This window comes from Enhydra lutris, unplaced genomic scaffold (assembly GCF_002288905.1).
Source record: "Enhydra lutris kenyoni isolate GAN:26980312 unplaced genomic scaffold, ASM228890v2 scaffoldscaffold159, whole genome shotgun sequence".
NCBI classification, from domain to species: Eukaryota; Metazoa; Chordata; class Mammalia; order Carnivora; family Mustelidae; genus Enhydra; species Enhydra lutris.
The window spans coordinates 60,763-79,757 of NW_019154243.1; the positions used below are offsets into that span (position 1 = coordinate 60,763).

Genomic DNA, 18,995 nt, shown 5'->3' on the forward strand with positions numbered 1-18,995 from the left:
GGGGGCTCGATCCCAGGACCCTGAGACCACGACCTGAGCCGAAGGCAGCGGCTTAACCCACTGAGCCACCCAGGCGCCCCCCAAGTGTAAGATTTATATACTATCAGGACAAACACAAAAACACAGAAACACTGGTGGAAGAAAAAGATGGGAGAGTGGTTATAAATTCTCAGTGTGGGCGAGGAAGGTTGTTTTGATTCTTCCTGGATGTATCTTTATATCTTTGTTAAGGGACTCAACTTTCCTAGGCTAAAGTGGGATTAAAAATTGGTTTACCTGTAGGGGTAGTATTGATTGGGGAAAGGGGATTACTTTGAAGTTTAACTCTATATGAATATTAGAAAATAAAAATAAAAAAGAATAAACTAGACTAAACTAAGCTAAAATTAAAAAAAAATTAAAACAATAGAAATGCAAAAGAAAAACAGAGGTGTATGTATCAAAAAGTTCAGCTTAGAAGGTTACTATGGAATTTGATGTACTGGACAGCTCGCCGTGATGGTAAATAGGTTAAAAAATTATCTATATAAAAAAATGAGCCAGAATAGTGGGAAAAATTAAAAATAAAAGTTGTTCTATGAAGTAGTGGTGGTGGTTCTCTTGTAGTCTTTTTTTTTTTTCTTCTTTTTTCTTTCCTGGTTGGTTTTCTGGGGGAGGGGCCTGACACGTGAGTTTTCAGTCAATGATGTTCCCTGCGTTAAGTCCTCCAGTCCCCCTCCAGGGGGTGGGCTCTGAGGAAACCGTTTTATTCAGGCTTTTGTTCTCTGGAGGTTTTTATGTTTGTTCACCTTTTTCTTTTTTTTTTTTTCTTCTCGCCTTGACAGCTTCTGATGGTTTTTGTAGGTTCAGAGTAAAGCAAACTGCACCCTGACCTCCCTCTCCGAGAGAAGCCTCAGTCTATTCTTCTGTGGGTGTTGCAGAGCCCATTAAATCTCCCCTTGGCCACTGGCAGAGCAGTATCCCAGTCGTGGTCCCTGGGGATGCAGGATCTTCTGCTGCAGCTTTTTGGGCAGCTCCAGACCGCCAGAGAGGTTCCAAGAAGCGATCACACACTGAGATCTTCCCGCTGGCCCGGGCTGGGAGTGCCTGGTCTTTCTGGGTCTAAGAGCGCCCGCCTTGCGTGCACCTCTTTCAGGAGAGGCTGTGGGTTGCGAGCGCATCTCAGGATGTGAGAACGAGGCGCAGGTCAGAAAGCACCATGCTGGGCCTTCGTGCACCTCTCTCAGACAAGAGTTTGGGGTGCGCATCTTGGGCTCTGAAACAATGCCGCATGTCAAAGAGCTCCAGCTGGGCCTTTGTACCTCTCTCGGGAGAGGATGAGTGGCGCACACATCTCAGGCTCTGTAGCAAGGCTCACGCGGTCTGCCATCTGGCGTGGCTCCCATCCCCTTACAGGGGCCAGAAGCAACGCAATCTCGGGCGCGCTGGTGGCTCAGGGACCAAGACCTGGTTTCTCCACCACACTCTCTCTGGATCCGCGCCAGGGGAGGCTGTCCTGGGACCAGGGACTTAAGACCCTGTCCCTAGCTGCCCCGATTCCCACAATTTGTCCTGCATGATCTTTTGCTCTTTTGGAGTGCTTTCAACCAGTCTCCAAGTTAATGCTGGTCCCCAGACGCAGGGCACTCTCGCTCATATTAGGGGTATTACTTTCCAACCGGTCACCTCTGGTGGCTTCCTCCCCCTTTTGTTTATCTTCCTATATCAGTCCGCCTTTCCCACTCCACTTTACCTGCCCATTGGCGTCTTCTGCCCCTGTAGAGATCCAGACGTGTATAATTCTGATCTCAGGCTGATTTCATGGGTGATCGGAGTTCTTTGGTAGGTAATCAGCTCTCTTTAGGGTACAGGTAGAAAAGGCGCCTCCTCCTACTTCCCCGCCATCTTGTCCTCCTCTTCTTTTCATTCCATCTGTATCTCTGTAGTAAATACCCAATAGTGTAAATGCCAGGTGATAGGGTAGCTCTATTTTTCATTTTTTGAGGAACTTCCACCCTGCTTTCCAAAGTGGCTGCAACAATTTGCATTCCCACCAATGTTGTAAGAAGGTCCCCCTTTCTTCACAACTTCTCCAACATATGTTGTTTCTTGCCTTGTCAATTTTTGCCACTCTAACTGGTGTAAGGTGGTATCTCAATGTGGTTTTGATTTGAAAAGAAGAATTTAATAAATTCATGGAAACCAATGAGAATGAAAACAGATTGATTCAAAACCTATGGGATATGGCAAAGGCGGTCCTAGGGGGGAAATGCGTAGCCATCCAACCCTCACTCAACAAAACTGAAAAATCACGAATACACAAACTATCTATACACCTTAAATATCTGAAGAATGAACAACAAATTAAACCTAACCCACACATGAGAGGGATATAGTTAAGATTAGCACAGGGTCAATGAAGTAGAAATCAGAAATATAGTGGAACACATAAATGGAACTAGAAGCTGGTTCTTTGAAAGAATCAATAAGATCAATACCACTGGCCAAAAGAATCCAAAAGAAAAAATAAAGGACTCAAGTTAATGAAATTATGAATGAAAGGGGAGAGATCATGTTTAACACCAAGGAAATAGAAACAATCATCACAAATTATTATCACAGTTATACGCCAATAAGTTAGGGAACATAGAATAAAGGGATACGTTCCTGGAAACCTATAAACTTCAAAGACTGAAACAGGAAGAAATTGACAACCTGAATACAGCAATAACTAGTAACTAGATTGAAGCAATGATCAAAAACCTCGCAAGAAACAATAGTTCAAGGCCTGACAGATTCCCTGGGGAATACTACCAAACATTCAAAGAAGAAATAATACCTATTCTCTTGAAGGTGTTTCAAAAAACAGAAATAGACAGAAAACTTCCAGACTCTTTCTGTGAAGCCAGCATTAGCTTGGTCCCCAAATCAGGCAAAGACACTATCAAAAAGGAGAATTTCAGACCAATATCCCTGATGAATATGGATGCCAACATTCTCAACAACATTCTAGCTAATAGGATCCAAAAGTACATTAAAAAGACTATCCACCATGACCAGGTGAGATTTATCCATGCGATGCAAGGGTGCTTCAACATTCGCAAATCAATCAATGTGATAGAGCAAATCAATAGGAGAAGAGAGAAGAAACACATGGTCCTCTCAAATGATGCAGAAAAAGCATTTGACAAGAAAAAAGCATCCGTTCCTGATTAAAACACTTTAAATTATAAGAACATAGAGGGAACATTCATCAACTTCATAAAATCTAACCATAAAAAACCCACACTGAATATCATATTCAATGGGGAAAAGATGGCAGCCTTCCCACTGAGATCAGGAACATGACAAGGATGCCCACTCTCACCACTGTTGTTCAACATAGTACTGGAAGTCCTAGCAACAGCAATCAGACAACAAAAAGAAATAAAATGTATTCAAATTGGCAAAGAAGAAGTCAGATTCTCTTTCTTCACAAATGACATGGTACTTTATGTGGAAAACCCAAAACACTCCACCCCCAAACTACTAGAACTCATACATCAATTCAGTAATGTCGCAGGATAAAAAAAAAAAAAATCAATGCACAGAAATCAGTTGCTTTCTTATACACTAACAATGAAAATACAGAAAGGGAAATTAGAGAATCAATTCCATTTACTATAGCACCAAGAACCATAAGATACCTGGGAATAAACCTAACCAAAGAGGTAAAGGATCTGTACTCAAGGAACTATGGAACACTCAAGAAAGAAACTGAAAAAGATATGAAAAGATGGAAAAGCATTCCATACTCATAGATTAGAAGAATAAACATCATTAAAATGACTATGCTGCCGAAAGCAACCTATACTTTCAATGCCATCCCAATCAAAATTCCAACTGAATTTTTCAAAATGCTGGAAAACAATCCTTAATTTGTTTGAAACCAGAAGAGTCCTCGAACTGCCAAAGAAATGTTGAAAAAGGAAAAACAAAGCTGGGGCATCAAGATGGCTGATTTCAAGCTATATGACAAAGCTTGAGTGATCACCAAGACAGCATGGTACTGGCACAGAAACAGACAAAAAAAGAGTCTCTTCACTAAATGGTGCTGGGAAAATTGGACAGCTATGTACAAAAGAATGAAACTGGAAGATAAACTCTAAAGGGTTGAAAGACCTCAATGTGAGAATGGAAACCATCAAAATCCTAGAGGATAATACAGGGAGTAACTTCTTTAACATTGGCCACAGCAACTTCTTTCAAGACACATCTCCAAAAGCAAGGGAAACAAAGTGAAAATTTGGGACTTCATCAAGATAAAAAGCTTCTTCACAGCAGAGGAAACAGTCAACAAAACAAAGAAGCAACCACAGAATGGGAGAAGATATTTGCAAATGACACTACAGACAAAAATATGTATTTTCGGTATGAAAATATATACACAAATATATGGAATATGTGATATACATACACAAATAAATATATACACAAATATAAGGAATATTGGAATACATATATACACACACAAATATATATATACACATCCTTCCTTAAATAGCCATCATATAGGATTTCTATTTTTATTTTTTTCTTTGATCCATTTTTTGATCCATTTTTTAAATTTAATTTTATTTTCTCAGTGATCCAAGATTTATTGTTTATGCCCCACACCCAGTGCTCCATGCAATACATACCCTCCTTAAGAGGCACCAACAGGCTCACCTATCCCCCAAACACCCACCCCTCCAAAACCCTCAGTTTGTTTCTCAGAGTCCACAGTTTCTCATGCTTCATTTCCCCATCTGATTTCTCCCAATTCACTTTTCCTTTCCTTCTCCTAATGTCCTCCATTTATTCTTTAGGCTCCACAAGAAAGTGAAAGCATATGATAATTGACTCTCTATGCTTGACTTAGTACTTTTTTTAAACTCAGTATAATTTCCTCCAGTCCCACCGAGGTTGATACAAAAGTTGGGTATTCATCCTTTCTGATGGAGACATAATACTTCATAGTATATATGGACCATATCTTCTTTATCCATTCATCTGTTGAAGGGCATCTTGGCACTTTCCACAGTTTCAGGATTGAGGCCATGGTTGCTATGAACATTGGGGTACATATGGCCCTTCTTTTCACTACATTTGCATCTGGGGGCAAATACACAATAGAGCAATTGCAGGGAAACAGGGTAACTCTATTTTTAATTTCTTAGGAATCTCCACACTGTTTTCTAAGGTGACTACACCAACTTGCATTCCCACCAACAGTGTAAGAGGGTTCTCCTTTCTTCACATCCTCTCCAACACTTGTTTTTTACTGTCTTGTTGATTTTGGCCATTCTAACTGGCATAAGGGGGTATCTCAACATGGTTTTGATTTGCATCTCCCTGATGGCTAGTTATGATGAACATTTTTTCATGTGTCTGATAGCCATTTGTATGTCTTCTTTGGAGAAGTGTCTGTTCATGTTTTCTGCCCAGTTTTTGACATTATTGTCTGATTTCTCTGTGTTGAGCTTGAGGAGTTCTTTATGGATCTTGGATATCAGCCCTTTGTCTGTAGTTTCATTTGTGTGTCATGTCATTTGTGAAGAGAGAGAATTTGACTTCTTCTTTGCCAATTTGAATACATTTTATTTCTTTTTATTGCCTGATTGCTGTTGCTAGGACTTCCAGTACTATGTTATACAACAGTGGTGAGAGTGGGCATTCTTGTCGTGTTCCTGATCTCAGCGGGAAGGCTGCCATCTTTTCCCCATTGAGGATGGTATTCAGTGTCGGTTTTTCATAGATTTTATGAAGTTGAGGAATGTTCCCTCCATCTTCCAATACTTTGAAGCATTTTAATCAGGAACAGATGCTTTTTCTTGTCAAATGTTTTTTCCGGCATCAATTGAGAGGACCATGTGTTTCTTCTCTCTTCTCCTATTGATTTGTTCTATCACGTTGATTGATTTGCGAATGTTGAAGCACCCTTGCATCCCATGGATAAATCCCACCTGGTCATGGTGGATAACCTTTTTAATGTACTTTTGGATCCTATTAGCTAGAATGTTGTTGAGAATGTTGGCATCCATATTCATCAGGGATATTGGTCTGAAATTCTCCTTTTTGATAGTGTCTTTGCCTGGTTTGGGGGATGAAGGTAATGCTGGCTACAAGAAAGAGTCTGGAAGTTTTCCTTCTGTATCTATTTTTTGAAGCAGCTTCAAGAGAACAGGAATTATTTTTTCTTTGAATGTGTGGTAGCATTTCCCCAGCGAATCTTTCAGCACCTGGGCTCCTGTTTTTTGGGAGGTTTTTCATCACTGCTTTAATCTTGTTACTAGATATTGGTCTATTCAGGTTGTCAATTTCTTCCTGATTCCATCTTGGAAGTTTACATGCTTCAAGGAAAGCATCCATTTCGTCTAGGTTGCTTAACTTATAGGAATATAACTGTTTTTTAAAATTTCTGATGTTTGTTTCTATTTCCTTGGTGTTTGTCGTGATCTCTCCCTTTTCATTCATAATTTTATTAATTTGGGTCCTCTCCGTTTTCTTTTGGATTAGTTTCACCAATGGTTTATCTATCTTATTGATTCTTTCAAAGAAACAGCTTCTACTTTTGTTGATGCGTTCTAATGTATCTCTAGTCTCTATCTCATTGATCTCTGTTCTAATCTTGATTATTTCACTTCTTGTACATAGAGTTGGCTTAATTTGTTGTTGATTTTCCAGTTCTTTAAGGTGTAAAGAAAACTGATGTATTCTGGATTTTTCATGGTTTTTGGAGTGAGGCATGGATGGCTATGTATTTTCCCCTTAGGACCGCCTTTGCTGTATCCCATAGGTTTTGGACCGAGGTGTCTTCATTCTCATTGGCTTTCATGAATTGTTTAAGTTCTTCTTTGATTTCCTGGTTGATCCAAACATTCTTAAGCAGGGTGGTCTTTAGCTTCCAAGTGTTTGAATTCCTTCCAAACTTTTTCTTGTGGTTACGCTCCAGTTTCAAAGCATTGTGGTACGAGAATATGCAAGGGATAATCTCAATCTTTTGATATAGGTTGAGTCCTGATCTGTGACCCAGTATGCAGTCTATTCTGGAGAAAGTTCCATGTGCATTCACAAGAATGAGTATTCTGTTGTTTTAGGGTGGAATGTTCTGTATATATCTATGAAGTCCATCTGTTCCAGTGTGCATTCAAAGCTCTTGTTTCTTTACTCATTTTTGCTTGGATGATCTGTCTATTACTGAGAGTGGCATGTTAACATCCCCTACTATTCATATATTCATATCAATATAACTATTTATCTTGATTAACAGTTGTCTAATGTAGTTAGCTGCTCTCATAATGGGGCTATAAATATTTACAATTGTTAGATCTTCTTGGTAGATAGACCCTTTTAGAATGATGCAGTGTCCTTCTGTATCTCTGACTACAGTCCTTAGCTTAAAATCTAATTTTCCTGATATGAGAACCATTACCCCAGCTTTCTCTTGAGACCCGTTGGCATGAGAGATTCTTCTCCATCCCTTCACTTTCAGTCTGGATGTATCTTTAGATTCCAAAAGCGTCTCTTGTTGACAGCATATGGACTGGTCTACCGTTTTATCCAGTCCGCACTCCTGTGCTGTTTTGTGGGAGCATTTAGGCCATTCGTGTTGAGAGTGATTATTGAAAGATATGTTTTTATTGACATCATGTTGCCTGTGATGTCCTTGTTTCTATAGATTTCTCTGTAAATTTTTTGTTCTATGTCACTCTTGGGTTTTTCTTCTTTTATAGAACCACCCTTAATATTTTTTGTAGTGTCAGCTTGGTGGTCACATACTCTTTTAAATCTTGCCAGTCTTGGAAGCCCTTTATCTCTCCATTCATTCTGAACGTCAGCCTTGCTGGTTAAAGTATTCTTGGCTGCATGTTCTTTTCATTTATTGCCCTGAATATATCTTGCCAGCCCTTTTATGGCTTGCCAGGTTTCTATGGACAGGTCTGACATTATTCTGATGGCCCTTCCTCTGTACTTAAGGAATATCTTCTCCCTAGCTGCCCTTAGGACCTCTTGTCTAAAAATATGATCTGTGAATTTCACAATTAAGTTTCTGGTGGTCTTTCTACTGTCATTGATCTGGAGGGGTTTCCTTTCTGCCTCTAGGACACGAGCACTTGTTCCATTCCCCAGACTGTGGAAATTTTCATCCAGAATTTGTTCAACTATATCTTCTAGGCTTCTCTCTTTCTCCACCCCCTCAGGGATCCCAATAATTCTGACATTGAAATGCTTCATGATGTCATTCATTTCTCTAATTCTGTTTTCCTGGCTTCTAAGCTGTTTGTTCCAAGCCTCCTCCTGATCTTTCTTATCTATCACTTTGTCTTTTACATCACCAATTTTATCTTCTGACATGGTTGCCCTAGCTGTTAGAGTATTTAGATGAGATTGGATCTCATAGATAGCATTTTTAACTTCTGCCCCATCAGCTCTCACTTCCACCCTTAGAGATTCTATGTTGTCACCAATGGTTTTCTCGAACCTAGCCATTGCCTGGATAATTGTTATCCTGAATTCCCTTCCAACATACTGTTTATGTCCATATCCAATAGTTCTGTGTTCTTTGAATTTTTCCTCTATTGGGTGTTCCCCCTCCTAGCCATTTTGATAAGAGGTGGTTGAGGGGATGTATAGCCGAATATATCAGCTACTATTGAGGCAAGGTGCACCTTCTCCACTGATGTCTTCTGCCTCCCATAGAGATCCAGAGGTGTAGAGTCTCACATCCCAGGCTGATTTCATGGGTGTTCAGAGTGTTCTGGTAGATATTTACCTCTCTTTAGAGGACCAGTCGAAACATGGTCTCCTACTTCTCTGCCATTTTGCCCCTCCCTCTCTTATTTTTTTATTTAAATTCAATTAGTGAAGGTATAGGATATCACTGTTTTTTTATAAATGTTCAGTGATACATCAGTTGCATGTAACACCCAGTACTCATCACATCTCTGCCCTCTTTAATGCCCATCACCCTGTTATCCCATCTCCTCACCCACCTCCCTTTCTGCAACCCTCAGTTTGTTTCTCAGAGTCGAGTCTCATATATTTTGTCTCCCACTCTGATTTCTGATTATTCATTTTCCCCACCCCATTTTCCTCTCCACTATTTCTTATGTTCCACATATGTGTGAAACCATATGATAATGTCTTTCTCTGCTTGGCTTATTTCACGTAGCATAATCCCCTCCAGTTCCATCTATGCCCATGTAAGTGGTATGTATTCATCCTTTCTGATGGATGAGTAATACTCCATTGTGTATGTGTACCACTTTTTCGTTATACATTCATCTGTTGAAGGACATCTAATTTCCATACACAGTTTGGCAACTGTGGCCATTGCTGCTATGAACATTGGGGTAGAGATGGCCCTCCTTTTCACTAAATCTGTATCTTTGGGGTAAATACCCAGTAATACAATTACTGGGTCTTAAGGTAGCTCTATTGTTAACTTTTTAACTTTAACCAGAAACTTTAAGTTTAACCAGAAACATCTATACTGTTTTCCAGAGTGGCTGTACCAGCTTGCATTCCCACCAAGAGTGTAAGAGGGTTCCCCTTTCTCCACATCTTCATAAGCATTTGATATTCCCTGTCTTGTTAATTTCAGCCATTCTGACTGGTACAAGGTGATATTTAGTTGTGGTTTTGATCTGTATCTCGCTCCTGGTAAGCAATGTGGAGCATTTTTCCATGCCTATTGGCCATATGTATGTCTTCTTTGGAGAAGTGTCTATTCATATCTTTTGCCCATTTTTTGAAGGGATTATTTGTTTTTTAGGTGTTTCTTTTGAGAAGTTCTTTGTAGATCTTGGGTACCAGCCCATTACCTGTAATGTCATTTGCAAATATTTTCTCCCATTATCTTGATGGAGTACTAGAGTTCATTTTTGCTTTTGTTTCCCATGCCTTTAGAAACATGTCTTAAAAGAAGCTTCTGTGGCCAATGCTGAAGAGGTTACTACCCATGTTCTCCTCTAGGATTTCGGTTGGAACTAAAGCAGAACTCGGGATGAGCACCACATTTTGTCTGAAAGTGTTGAATCACTGTATTGTACACCTGAAACTAATATTAGACTGTATGTTAACTAACTAATTTAGATACAATTTTTTAAAAAAGAAAAACTTTGGGTTTTTTTGTTTGGTTTTTATCACATGCCATCTGCAAAAAGAATTAATTTCACTTCTTTTCCAATTTGGAAGTATTTTATTTATTTTCCTTAACTAATGGCTTTGGCTAGGATTTCCAATACTATGTTAAAAGGAAATGGTGGATTGTGGACATCCCTATTTTTTTCTTAATCTTGGAGAAAGACTTCAGTCTTTAGCCATTGAGTATGATGTTCCTCTCTTAGATTTTTATATATGGCCTTCATTATACTGAGGTTGTTTCCTTCTACTCCTAGTTTTTTCAGTGTTGTTTTCATGAATTCTTGTTAAATTCTGTCAAATGATTTTTTTCCCTACATCCCCTGAGGTATTCATGTAATCCTCCCTACCCTTATTCTGTGGTGCATCATAATGATTGATATTTATATTTTGAACCATCCTTATGTTCAGGGGAAATCTCACTTGATCAAATTGTATAATCGTCTTAATGTGTTAATGAATTTAGTTTACTAGAATTTGTGGAGATAACATTGATCCTCTTGCTTTTATTTTACAAAAAACTAAAAAATTAAAAAAAATAAAAATTTTCTTGAGGCCAAAAGAAAGGAGGCAGGTTTGTTCTTTGTTCCTCATAAAAACGGGGTTGCAGTTTTGTGAGCTTTTGGCAATCTGAAAGCTGCCTTTTTTTATTTCACGGGAGATCAGATTATTTCAATGCTGTAACAATTGAATCCAGCTCTTAGAAGATATGTTTCCTCAGCCAACCCTGAAATTCTGAATTCTTTCATTTTTTCTTAGGAGAATTTCATGCCTCCTTCTTCATAGGTATATTTAGACAAATGAGTACATTTGTCATTTGGGTATATAGGAGCAATAATGATGCTGTGTGTTATTTTGAAAAGCACTGCAGTTTCAGGATTTTTTTGTTGGAAGAATTTGATCTTTGGTTGGTGTTCTGAACACATCAATAAGTTATTTTATATTTCACTTTTTAATTTTTTTATTTTCACACAATAAGGGGGTTGAAACAAATGAACTCTAATATATCCATGATTCTTATAACCAAATTTATCAGATCCTAAAGTCTCATAAAACAATTCAAAGGAATATGCTAACATGTGGTAATAATTAAGTATGGCAACCCAGGTGTCTTTTCACCTTTTTCGGGAGGCATCTACTGATCACTATACTTTTCATAGCTGCTATGACATCCTTGTTTCTCAGGCTATAGATCAGGGGGTTAAGCATAGGGGTAAGAATAGCATTAAACATAAAGAGGGACTGGTTTATTTGGGGGGTTTTGGAAGATCCTGACCTCATGTAGACTAATATGGCAGGACAAAAGAAGTGAGAGACCACACAGAGGTGGGAGAAACATGTGGCCAAGGCCTTGTTCTTACCTTCAAGGGAGTTCATACGGAGGACAGCAAGAAATATGTGGATGTAGGAAGTGGGGATGAGACTCAGAGGGATGAGAACCACCAGAAAGCTTGAGATCACCACTGACTTCACATATCCTGAAATGTTCCCACAAGTGAGCTTCAGGAGTGCCATGACCTCACACAAGAAGTGTGGGAATCTCTCGAGGATGACATGTTGATAAGTGCATGGCATAGGCTGTATGAACTAGGGAAGTTATTGCCCCTCCTACCCAGGACCCGATGACCATCTGTTTAGAGATGGTATGGCTCATGAATACTGAGTAATGTAGTGGATTGCAAATGACAATGTAACGGTCATAGGACATAAGGGTCAGCAGAAGGCACTCAGAAATTCCTAAGGTTAAGCTGAAAAAGACCTGGGCTCCACAGCCTCTCTGTGATATGGGTCTTTTCCCTGCGAAGAAGTTTGTGACCATTTGGGAGACAGTAGTGGAGATCAAGGCCACATCAATAAGGGAGAGCTGGCTGAGCAAGAAGTACACAGGAGAGTGGAGTCGAGAATCCAGCCAGATGAGGAGAATTAGAACAGAATTGTCCATTACAGCTATAATGTAGACAAGAATGAGGCAGACAACGATCACAAGGTGACTAAGCTTAGGCCAGAGCCCCAAGAGAATAAAATCTGTGGTAACACTCTTATTGTTTATCTCCATGGCTGAACATCATTGCCCAGAAAACAATGATAAGAACACTATTCCATCCAATGTGTTATTGTACATTTGCTTTTCTTACTCTCAGGACTCCTCTGAATATGTTCATGCTCACTTCATCCTTGTTGTTATCTATTTAGTATTATAAGTAACTTTTTTTAAAAGATTTTATTTATTTATTTGACAGACAGAGATCACAAGTAGGCAGAGAGGCAGGCAGAGAGAGAGATAAGGGGAAGCAGGCTCCCCGCTGCCCAGAGAGCCCGACGTGGGGCTCGATCCCAGGACCCTGGGATCATGACCTGAGTTGAAGGCAGAGGCTTTAAACCACTGAGCCACCCAGGCGCCCCTAAGGAACTTTTTGATATACAAAATTTTCATTAACTATATCTCTTGCATTTCTCAATAAACTACTATTTACACATTGCAGTGATTACAAACTGTAATCACTAATAGTAACCAAACGAGAACACAGGTACATTTAACATTCTATCAACTAAAAGCTAATCAATTTGTTGAAAATGTATCATGTGTATTTCTTAAAGCACTTACAAATGCTTCACCATGAGGTATTGTGCAGATATAACTTCAATAGAAGGGCAATGATCATTTTAGTTTTATAAAACTCAATGTTTTCACTCAGTCTTGGGAGACTTCAGGTAAAATGAAGAAGACTCTCTTGAAGATGAGAAAAAAAGTCTTTGATAACCTGAGGACACAAAAACATTTTCAGAATTGAGTGTTGTCTGTGCTTACCTTTTCTCTCTCACATAGGGAATTTCTCCATTTGCCCATGAGTCCCCCTAGCTCTAATCCTAACTCAAGTATCTCTTAAGTCAGGTAACTTAGGACAGAATTTCTAATCACAGCAACATTATTTAAGAAGAGACCTCATAAAAACAGTGCTGCTAGTTTCACAGAAGTTTTCCTATTCTGCATGAAGTCCGTTTCTGTCATCAAAGTAACTAAAGGTACTAGCTGATTCTTTATAAAAGTAAACAGAAGGTCATAGGGAAGCTCTATTTTTAATTTCTTGAGGAATCTCCACACTGTCTTCCCTATGATCCTGCAATTGCACTACTGGGTATTTACCCTAAAGATACAGATGTAGTGAAAAGAAGGGCCATCTGTACCCCAATGTTTATAGCAGCAATGGCCACGGTCGCCAAACTGGAAAGAACCAAGATGCCCTTCAACGGACGAATGGATAAGGAAGATGTGGTCCATATACACTATGGAGTATTATGCCTCCATCAGAAAGGATGAATCCCCAACTTTTGTAGCAACATGGACGGGACTGGAAGAGATGATGCTGAGTGAAATAAGTCAAGCAGAGAGAGTCAATTATCATATGGTTTCACTTATTTGTGGAGCATAACAAATAGTATGGAGGACAAGGGGAGATGGAGAGGAGAAGGGAGTTGAAAGAAATTGGAAGGGGAGGTGAACCATGAGAGACTATGGACTCTGAAAAACAATCTGAGGGGTCTAAAGGGGCGGGGGTGTGGGAGGTCGGGGGAACTAGGCGGTGGGTATTAGAGAGGGCATGGATTGCATGGAGCACTGGTTGTGGTACAAAAACAATGAATACTGTTATGCTGAAAAGAAATTAAAAAAAAGTAAACAGAAAGTAATGATGGAGAAGATTACTAGAGTCCATCTTGCAAGAAGTACTTTATTTTAAAAGGTAGAATAATATCCAGTTTAGCAAAGGTTTCTTTGGACATATAAGCTGTAGAAGCAGATAAAGTATTGTAGATAAGTTAAAAACAACCTCCAGAGGATCAGTACCAGAGTCTGAAGCTCCCTTCCTCAAACACACCACATTTACCTGCTGATGGCCCTGGTGTAGTTGGATAATCCTTATGTGTCTGTCTTCCTTCATTTTAAAATTCGACTGAAGCATACCCACATCACAGGAGCAATATATAGAGTAAAAGACTTAGTGAACACAGAACACTGTCTGGCCAACAGGTTTAAATGGTATGTTAGGGATACTTTGAAGTTTACTTTGCATAAATGGGAAAACCAGTGCTTTCAGTTCCTTTAGTAGGCATAGAAATGTGCATATATGCATAGTTAGTCAGAGTGAGTCTACTCTTCCTTGCAGATTTCGCCTGTACCTCTAAGTACAATTAAAAATGTTAGGGACAAGAATTTATAACATGTTTATAGGTGTGATGGGGGAAGAGTTGTGACTAATCCATAAGTTTAAAACATACATTTTTCAAAAACTAGTGAGTAGAGAAAAAGCAATCCAGTTTTACTTTAAGTGCTGACGTGTATTACCCACTTTCAAAGTCCTAGCTCAATTGCTCTCTTCTGTGGTCCTGAGGCATGACTTCACCTCTCCTACTCTCTCTATATTCATCAGTCTCTCATGGTGTATTTTGCATTATGCCTTATACCATGTTATTAATGGGCAAATCTCCTTTCCCTGAACCCCGTAGTTTGATAATATTTTAAGAAGAGGGGTTCTGCTTTTTGTATTTTTCTCTGCTTTGTAAATATTTTAAACACTGAAGCCTGCCTGGGCCTATAACTTGAACACATGGGTTATCAATAATTGTGTGATAATAAACTTTGCATATTTTCTATTTCATACTTTCTGAAGAGTTAATGATACAATATCTGATTTTCAGTTTCATGGGCCTTATGAAATAAAATGTTGTGGTTACTTAAAGTTGTCTTATGGAAACAGCCTTTACAATTCTCTGGACCTAGTAAATCATATTCTACATGCAGTTCTCATAATAAAACTGGATAGAGGAATATAAAGTACAATATTTGTATTATTAAAAAAATGAAGAATTGATACTGAAATTAAGTGACTTGGTCAAGTTGGTGCAGTGTCACGTGACCAATGACACCTCACAGAGTAAGTCAAGTAAGACTTGATATCCTATCAGATGTATCTTTCAGCTACAGTTGACACTGTATTATAAATTATTTACAGAATGATAAAATCTTACTTTTCCATTTTTTCACGATACATCTGAGATTATATTCCCATAAAATCATGTATTTTTCTGATAGATTTAAATAATAATTATGCTAAAGTAAATGAATTGGAGATTTATATATTGACAATTTATAACTTTATACCTCATTCTTTCCATAACTCATTTCACGGACTCACTCAGTTAGTCTTTCACTCTACACATGTCTATTGAGTTCAGTGTCTGTGCTGGGCAAACTCTAGTTTATATTATAAGGTTTCAAGGACTTGTGAACATCAACTCTGGTATCAGTAAGGATGAGGGAAACAATCCATTATTAAAATAAAATGTGATATTGGTTTTAAAGGAAATTGTTCAAACTTTACAAAGAAATAAGGGAAGACTTTGTGCTGGAGATAATATTTTAATTACATCTTAAAAATGTGGAAGAGCTCCAGTTTCAAAACACTGTGGTCTGAGAATATTCAAGGAATAACCTCAATCTTTTGGTATCGGTTGAGGCCTGATTTATGACCCAGTATGTGGTGTATTTTGGAAAAGTTCCATGTGCATTCGAGAAGAATGATTATTCTGTTGTTTTAGGGTGGAACGTTCTGTATATATCTGAGGTCCATCTGGTCCAATGTGTCATTCAATGCTGGTTTCTTTACTGATTTTCTGCTTGTTTGATCTGCCTATTACTGGGAGTGACATGTTAAAATCCTCTATTATTAATGTATTCATATCAGTATGACTCTTTACCTTGATTAACAGTTGTCTTATGTAGTTGGAGGAAACTGATCTCAACTACAAGAAAAACTTTGAAGGAATCCCAACACATGGTAAGCTAAAGACCACCTTGCTAAAGAATGTTTAGATCAACCAGGAAATCAAAGAAGAACTTAAACAATTCATGGAAGCCCATGAGAATGGAGACACTTCAGTCCAAAACCTATGGGATACAGCAAAGGCAGTCCTAAGGAGGAAATACATAGCCATCCAAGCCTCACGCAAAAAAAAAAAAAAAAGAAAAAGAAAAAGAAAAAGAAAAAAAGAAAAAAAAAGAAAAAGAAAAAAAGAAAAAAGAAAAATCCAGAACACAAACAGCTCTCTTTATACCTTAAAGAACTGGAAAATCAACAACAAATTAAACCAACCCTACACACAAGAAGTGAAATAATCAACATTAGAGCTGAGATCAATGAGATAGAAACAAGGGATACAGTAGAACACATCAACGAAACTAGAAGCTGTTTTTTTTAAGAATCTATAAGATCGATAAACTGTTGGCTAAACTAACCCAAAAGTAAAGAGAGAGGATTCAAATTAATAAAATTATGAATTAAAAGGAAGAGATCATGACTAACACAAAGGAAATAGAAATAACCATCAGAAATTAAAAAAAAAACAGTTATATGCCTATAAGTTAAGCAACATAGATGAAATGGGTGCATTCCTGGAAACTTATAAACTTCTAAAACTGAATATGGAAGAAGTTGACTACCTGAATAGACCAATATATAATAACAAGATTGAAGCAGTGATGAAAAACCTCCCAAAAAACAGGAGCCCAGGGGCTCATAGATTCACTGGGGAAATGCTACCACACATTCAAAGAAAAAATAATTCCTGTTCTCTTGAAGCTGTTTCAAAAAATAGAAACAGAAGGAAAACTTCCAGACTCTTTCTTGAAGCCAGCATTACCTTGGTCCCCAACCAGGCAAAGACACTGTCAAACAGGAGAACTTCAGACCAATATCCCTGATGAATATAGATGCCAAGATTCTCAACAACATTCTAGCTGATAGGATCTAAAAGTACTTTAAAAATGTTATCCACCACGACCAGGTGAGATTTATCCATGGGATGCAAGTGTGCTTCAACATTCGCAAATCAATGGGATAGAAAAATCAATAAGGGAAGAGAGAAGAACCACATGGTCCTATCAATTGATGCAGAAAAAGCATTTGACAAGAAAAAGCATCCGTTTCTTATTAAAATGCTTCAAAGTATAGGAAGATGGAGGGAACATTCCTCAACTTCATAAAATCTATCTATGAAAAACCCACACCAAATATCATTCTTAGTGGGGAAAAGATGGCAGCCTTCCCACTGACATCAGGAACATGACAAGGATGCCCACTCTCAGCACTGTTGTTCAACATAGTACTGGAAGTCCTAGCAACAGCAATCAGACAACAAAAGGAAATAAAATGTATTCAAAATGGCAAAGAAGTCAAATTCTCTCTCTTCACAAATGACATGATATGGAAAACCCAAAAGACCCCACCCCAAACCTACTATAACTCATACAGCAATTAAGTAATGTGGCAGGATACAAAATCAATGTAAAGAAATTGGTTGCTTTCATATACACTAACAATGGAAATACAGAAAGGGAAATTAGAGAACCAATTCCATTTACTATAGCACCAAAAACATAAGATCCCTGGGAATAAACGTAACCAAAGAGGTAAAGGATCTGTGCTCGAGGAACTACAGAACACTCATGGAAGAAATTGAAGAAGAAACAAAATGATTAAAGGCCATTCCATGCTCATGGATTGGGAGAATAAAAATTGTTAAAATGTCTATACTGCCTAGAGAAATCTATACTTTCAATGCTATCCCATTCAAAATGCCACTGGCATTTTTCAAAGAGCTGGAGCAAATGATCCTAAAATCTGTATGGAATCAGAAGAAACCCTGAATTGCTAAGGAAATTGTGAAAAAAGAAAACTAAAACAGGGGGCACCACATTGCCTGATTTCAAGTTTTACTACCATCCTGTGATCACGAAGACAGCATTGCAGTGGCATAAAAACAGACACATAGACCAGTGGAACAGTGTAGAGAGCCCAGATATGGACCCTCAATCCCATTGCCAAATAATCTTCAATACAGCAGGAAAAAAATATCCAGTGTGAAAAAAAGTCTCCTCAATAAATAGTGCTGGGAAAATGGGACACCTGTGTGTAGAAGACTGAAACATGACCATTCTCTTACACCATACACAAAGATAAACTCAAAATGGATAAAAGTCCTCAGCATGAGGCAGGAATCTATCAAAATCCTAGAAGAGAACATAGGCAGTAACCTCTCTGACATCAGCCACAGCAACTTCTTTCAAGATATGTCTCCAAAGGCAAAGGAAACAAAATCAAAAATGAACTTTCAGGACTTCACCAAGATCCAAAGCTTGTGCACAGCAAAGGAAACAGTCAACAAAAAAAAAAAGAGGGAACCCACAGAATGGGAGACGATATTCACAAATGACAGTACAAAGGGCTGAGATCCAAGATCTATAAAGAACTTCTCAAACTCAACACACACAGAACAGATAATCACGTCAAGAAATGGGCAGAAGACATGAACAGTCACTTCTCTGAAGAAGACATACAAATGGCTAAGAGACACCTGAAAAATGTTCATCATAACTAGCCATCAGGGAAACTCAAATCAAAACCACATTGAGATATCACCTTACACCAGTTAGAATGGCCAAAATTAACAAGACAGTAAACAACGTGTGTTGGGGAGGATGTAGAGAAAGGGGAACCCTCTTCCACTGTTGGTGGGATCAACAAAGCAGTCTCTCTGCTTGACTTATTTCACTCAGCATCATCTCTTCCAGTCCCGTCCATGTTGCTACAAAAGTTGGGGATTCATCCTTTCTGATGGAGGCATAATACTCCATAGTGTATATGGACCACATCTTCCTTATCCATTCGTCTGTTGAAGGGCATCTTGGTTCTTTCCACAATTTGGCAACCGTGGCCATCGCTGCTATAAACTTTGCGGTACAGATGGCCGTTCTTTTCACTAAATCTGTATCTTTGGGGTAAATACCCAGTAGTGCA

The 18,995-nt window shown here is 38.5% G+C and overlaps 1 protein-coding gene across 1 annotated transcript; it reads right to left on the bottom strand.

The window, feature by feature from the left end:
• Nucleotides 1-11,232: 11,232 nt before the first annotated feature.
• LOC111140086 (olfactory receptor 2AJ1-like) lies at nt 11,233-12,199 on the bottom strand. Its single transcript, XM_022492472.1, is given in 2 exon segments — nt 11,233-11,679; nt 11,681-12,199. Coding segments are annotated over 2 exon segments (966 nt in total).
• Nucleotides 12,200-18,995: the final 6,796 nt, after the last annotated feature.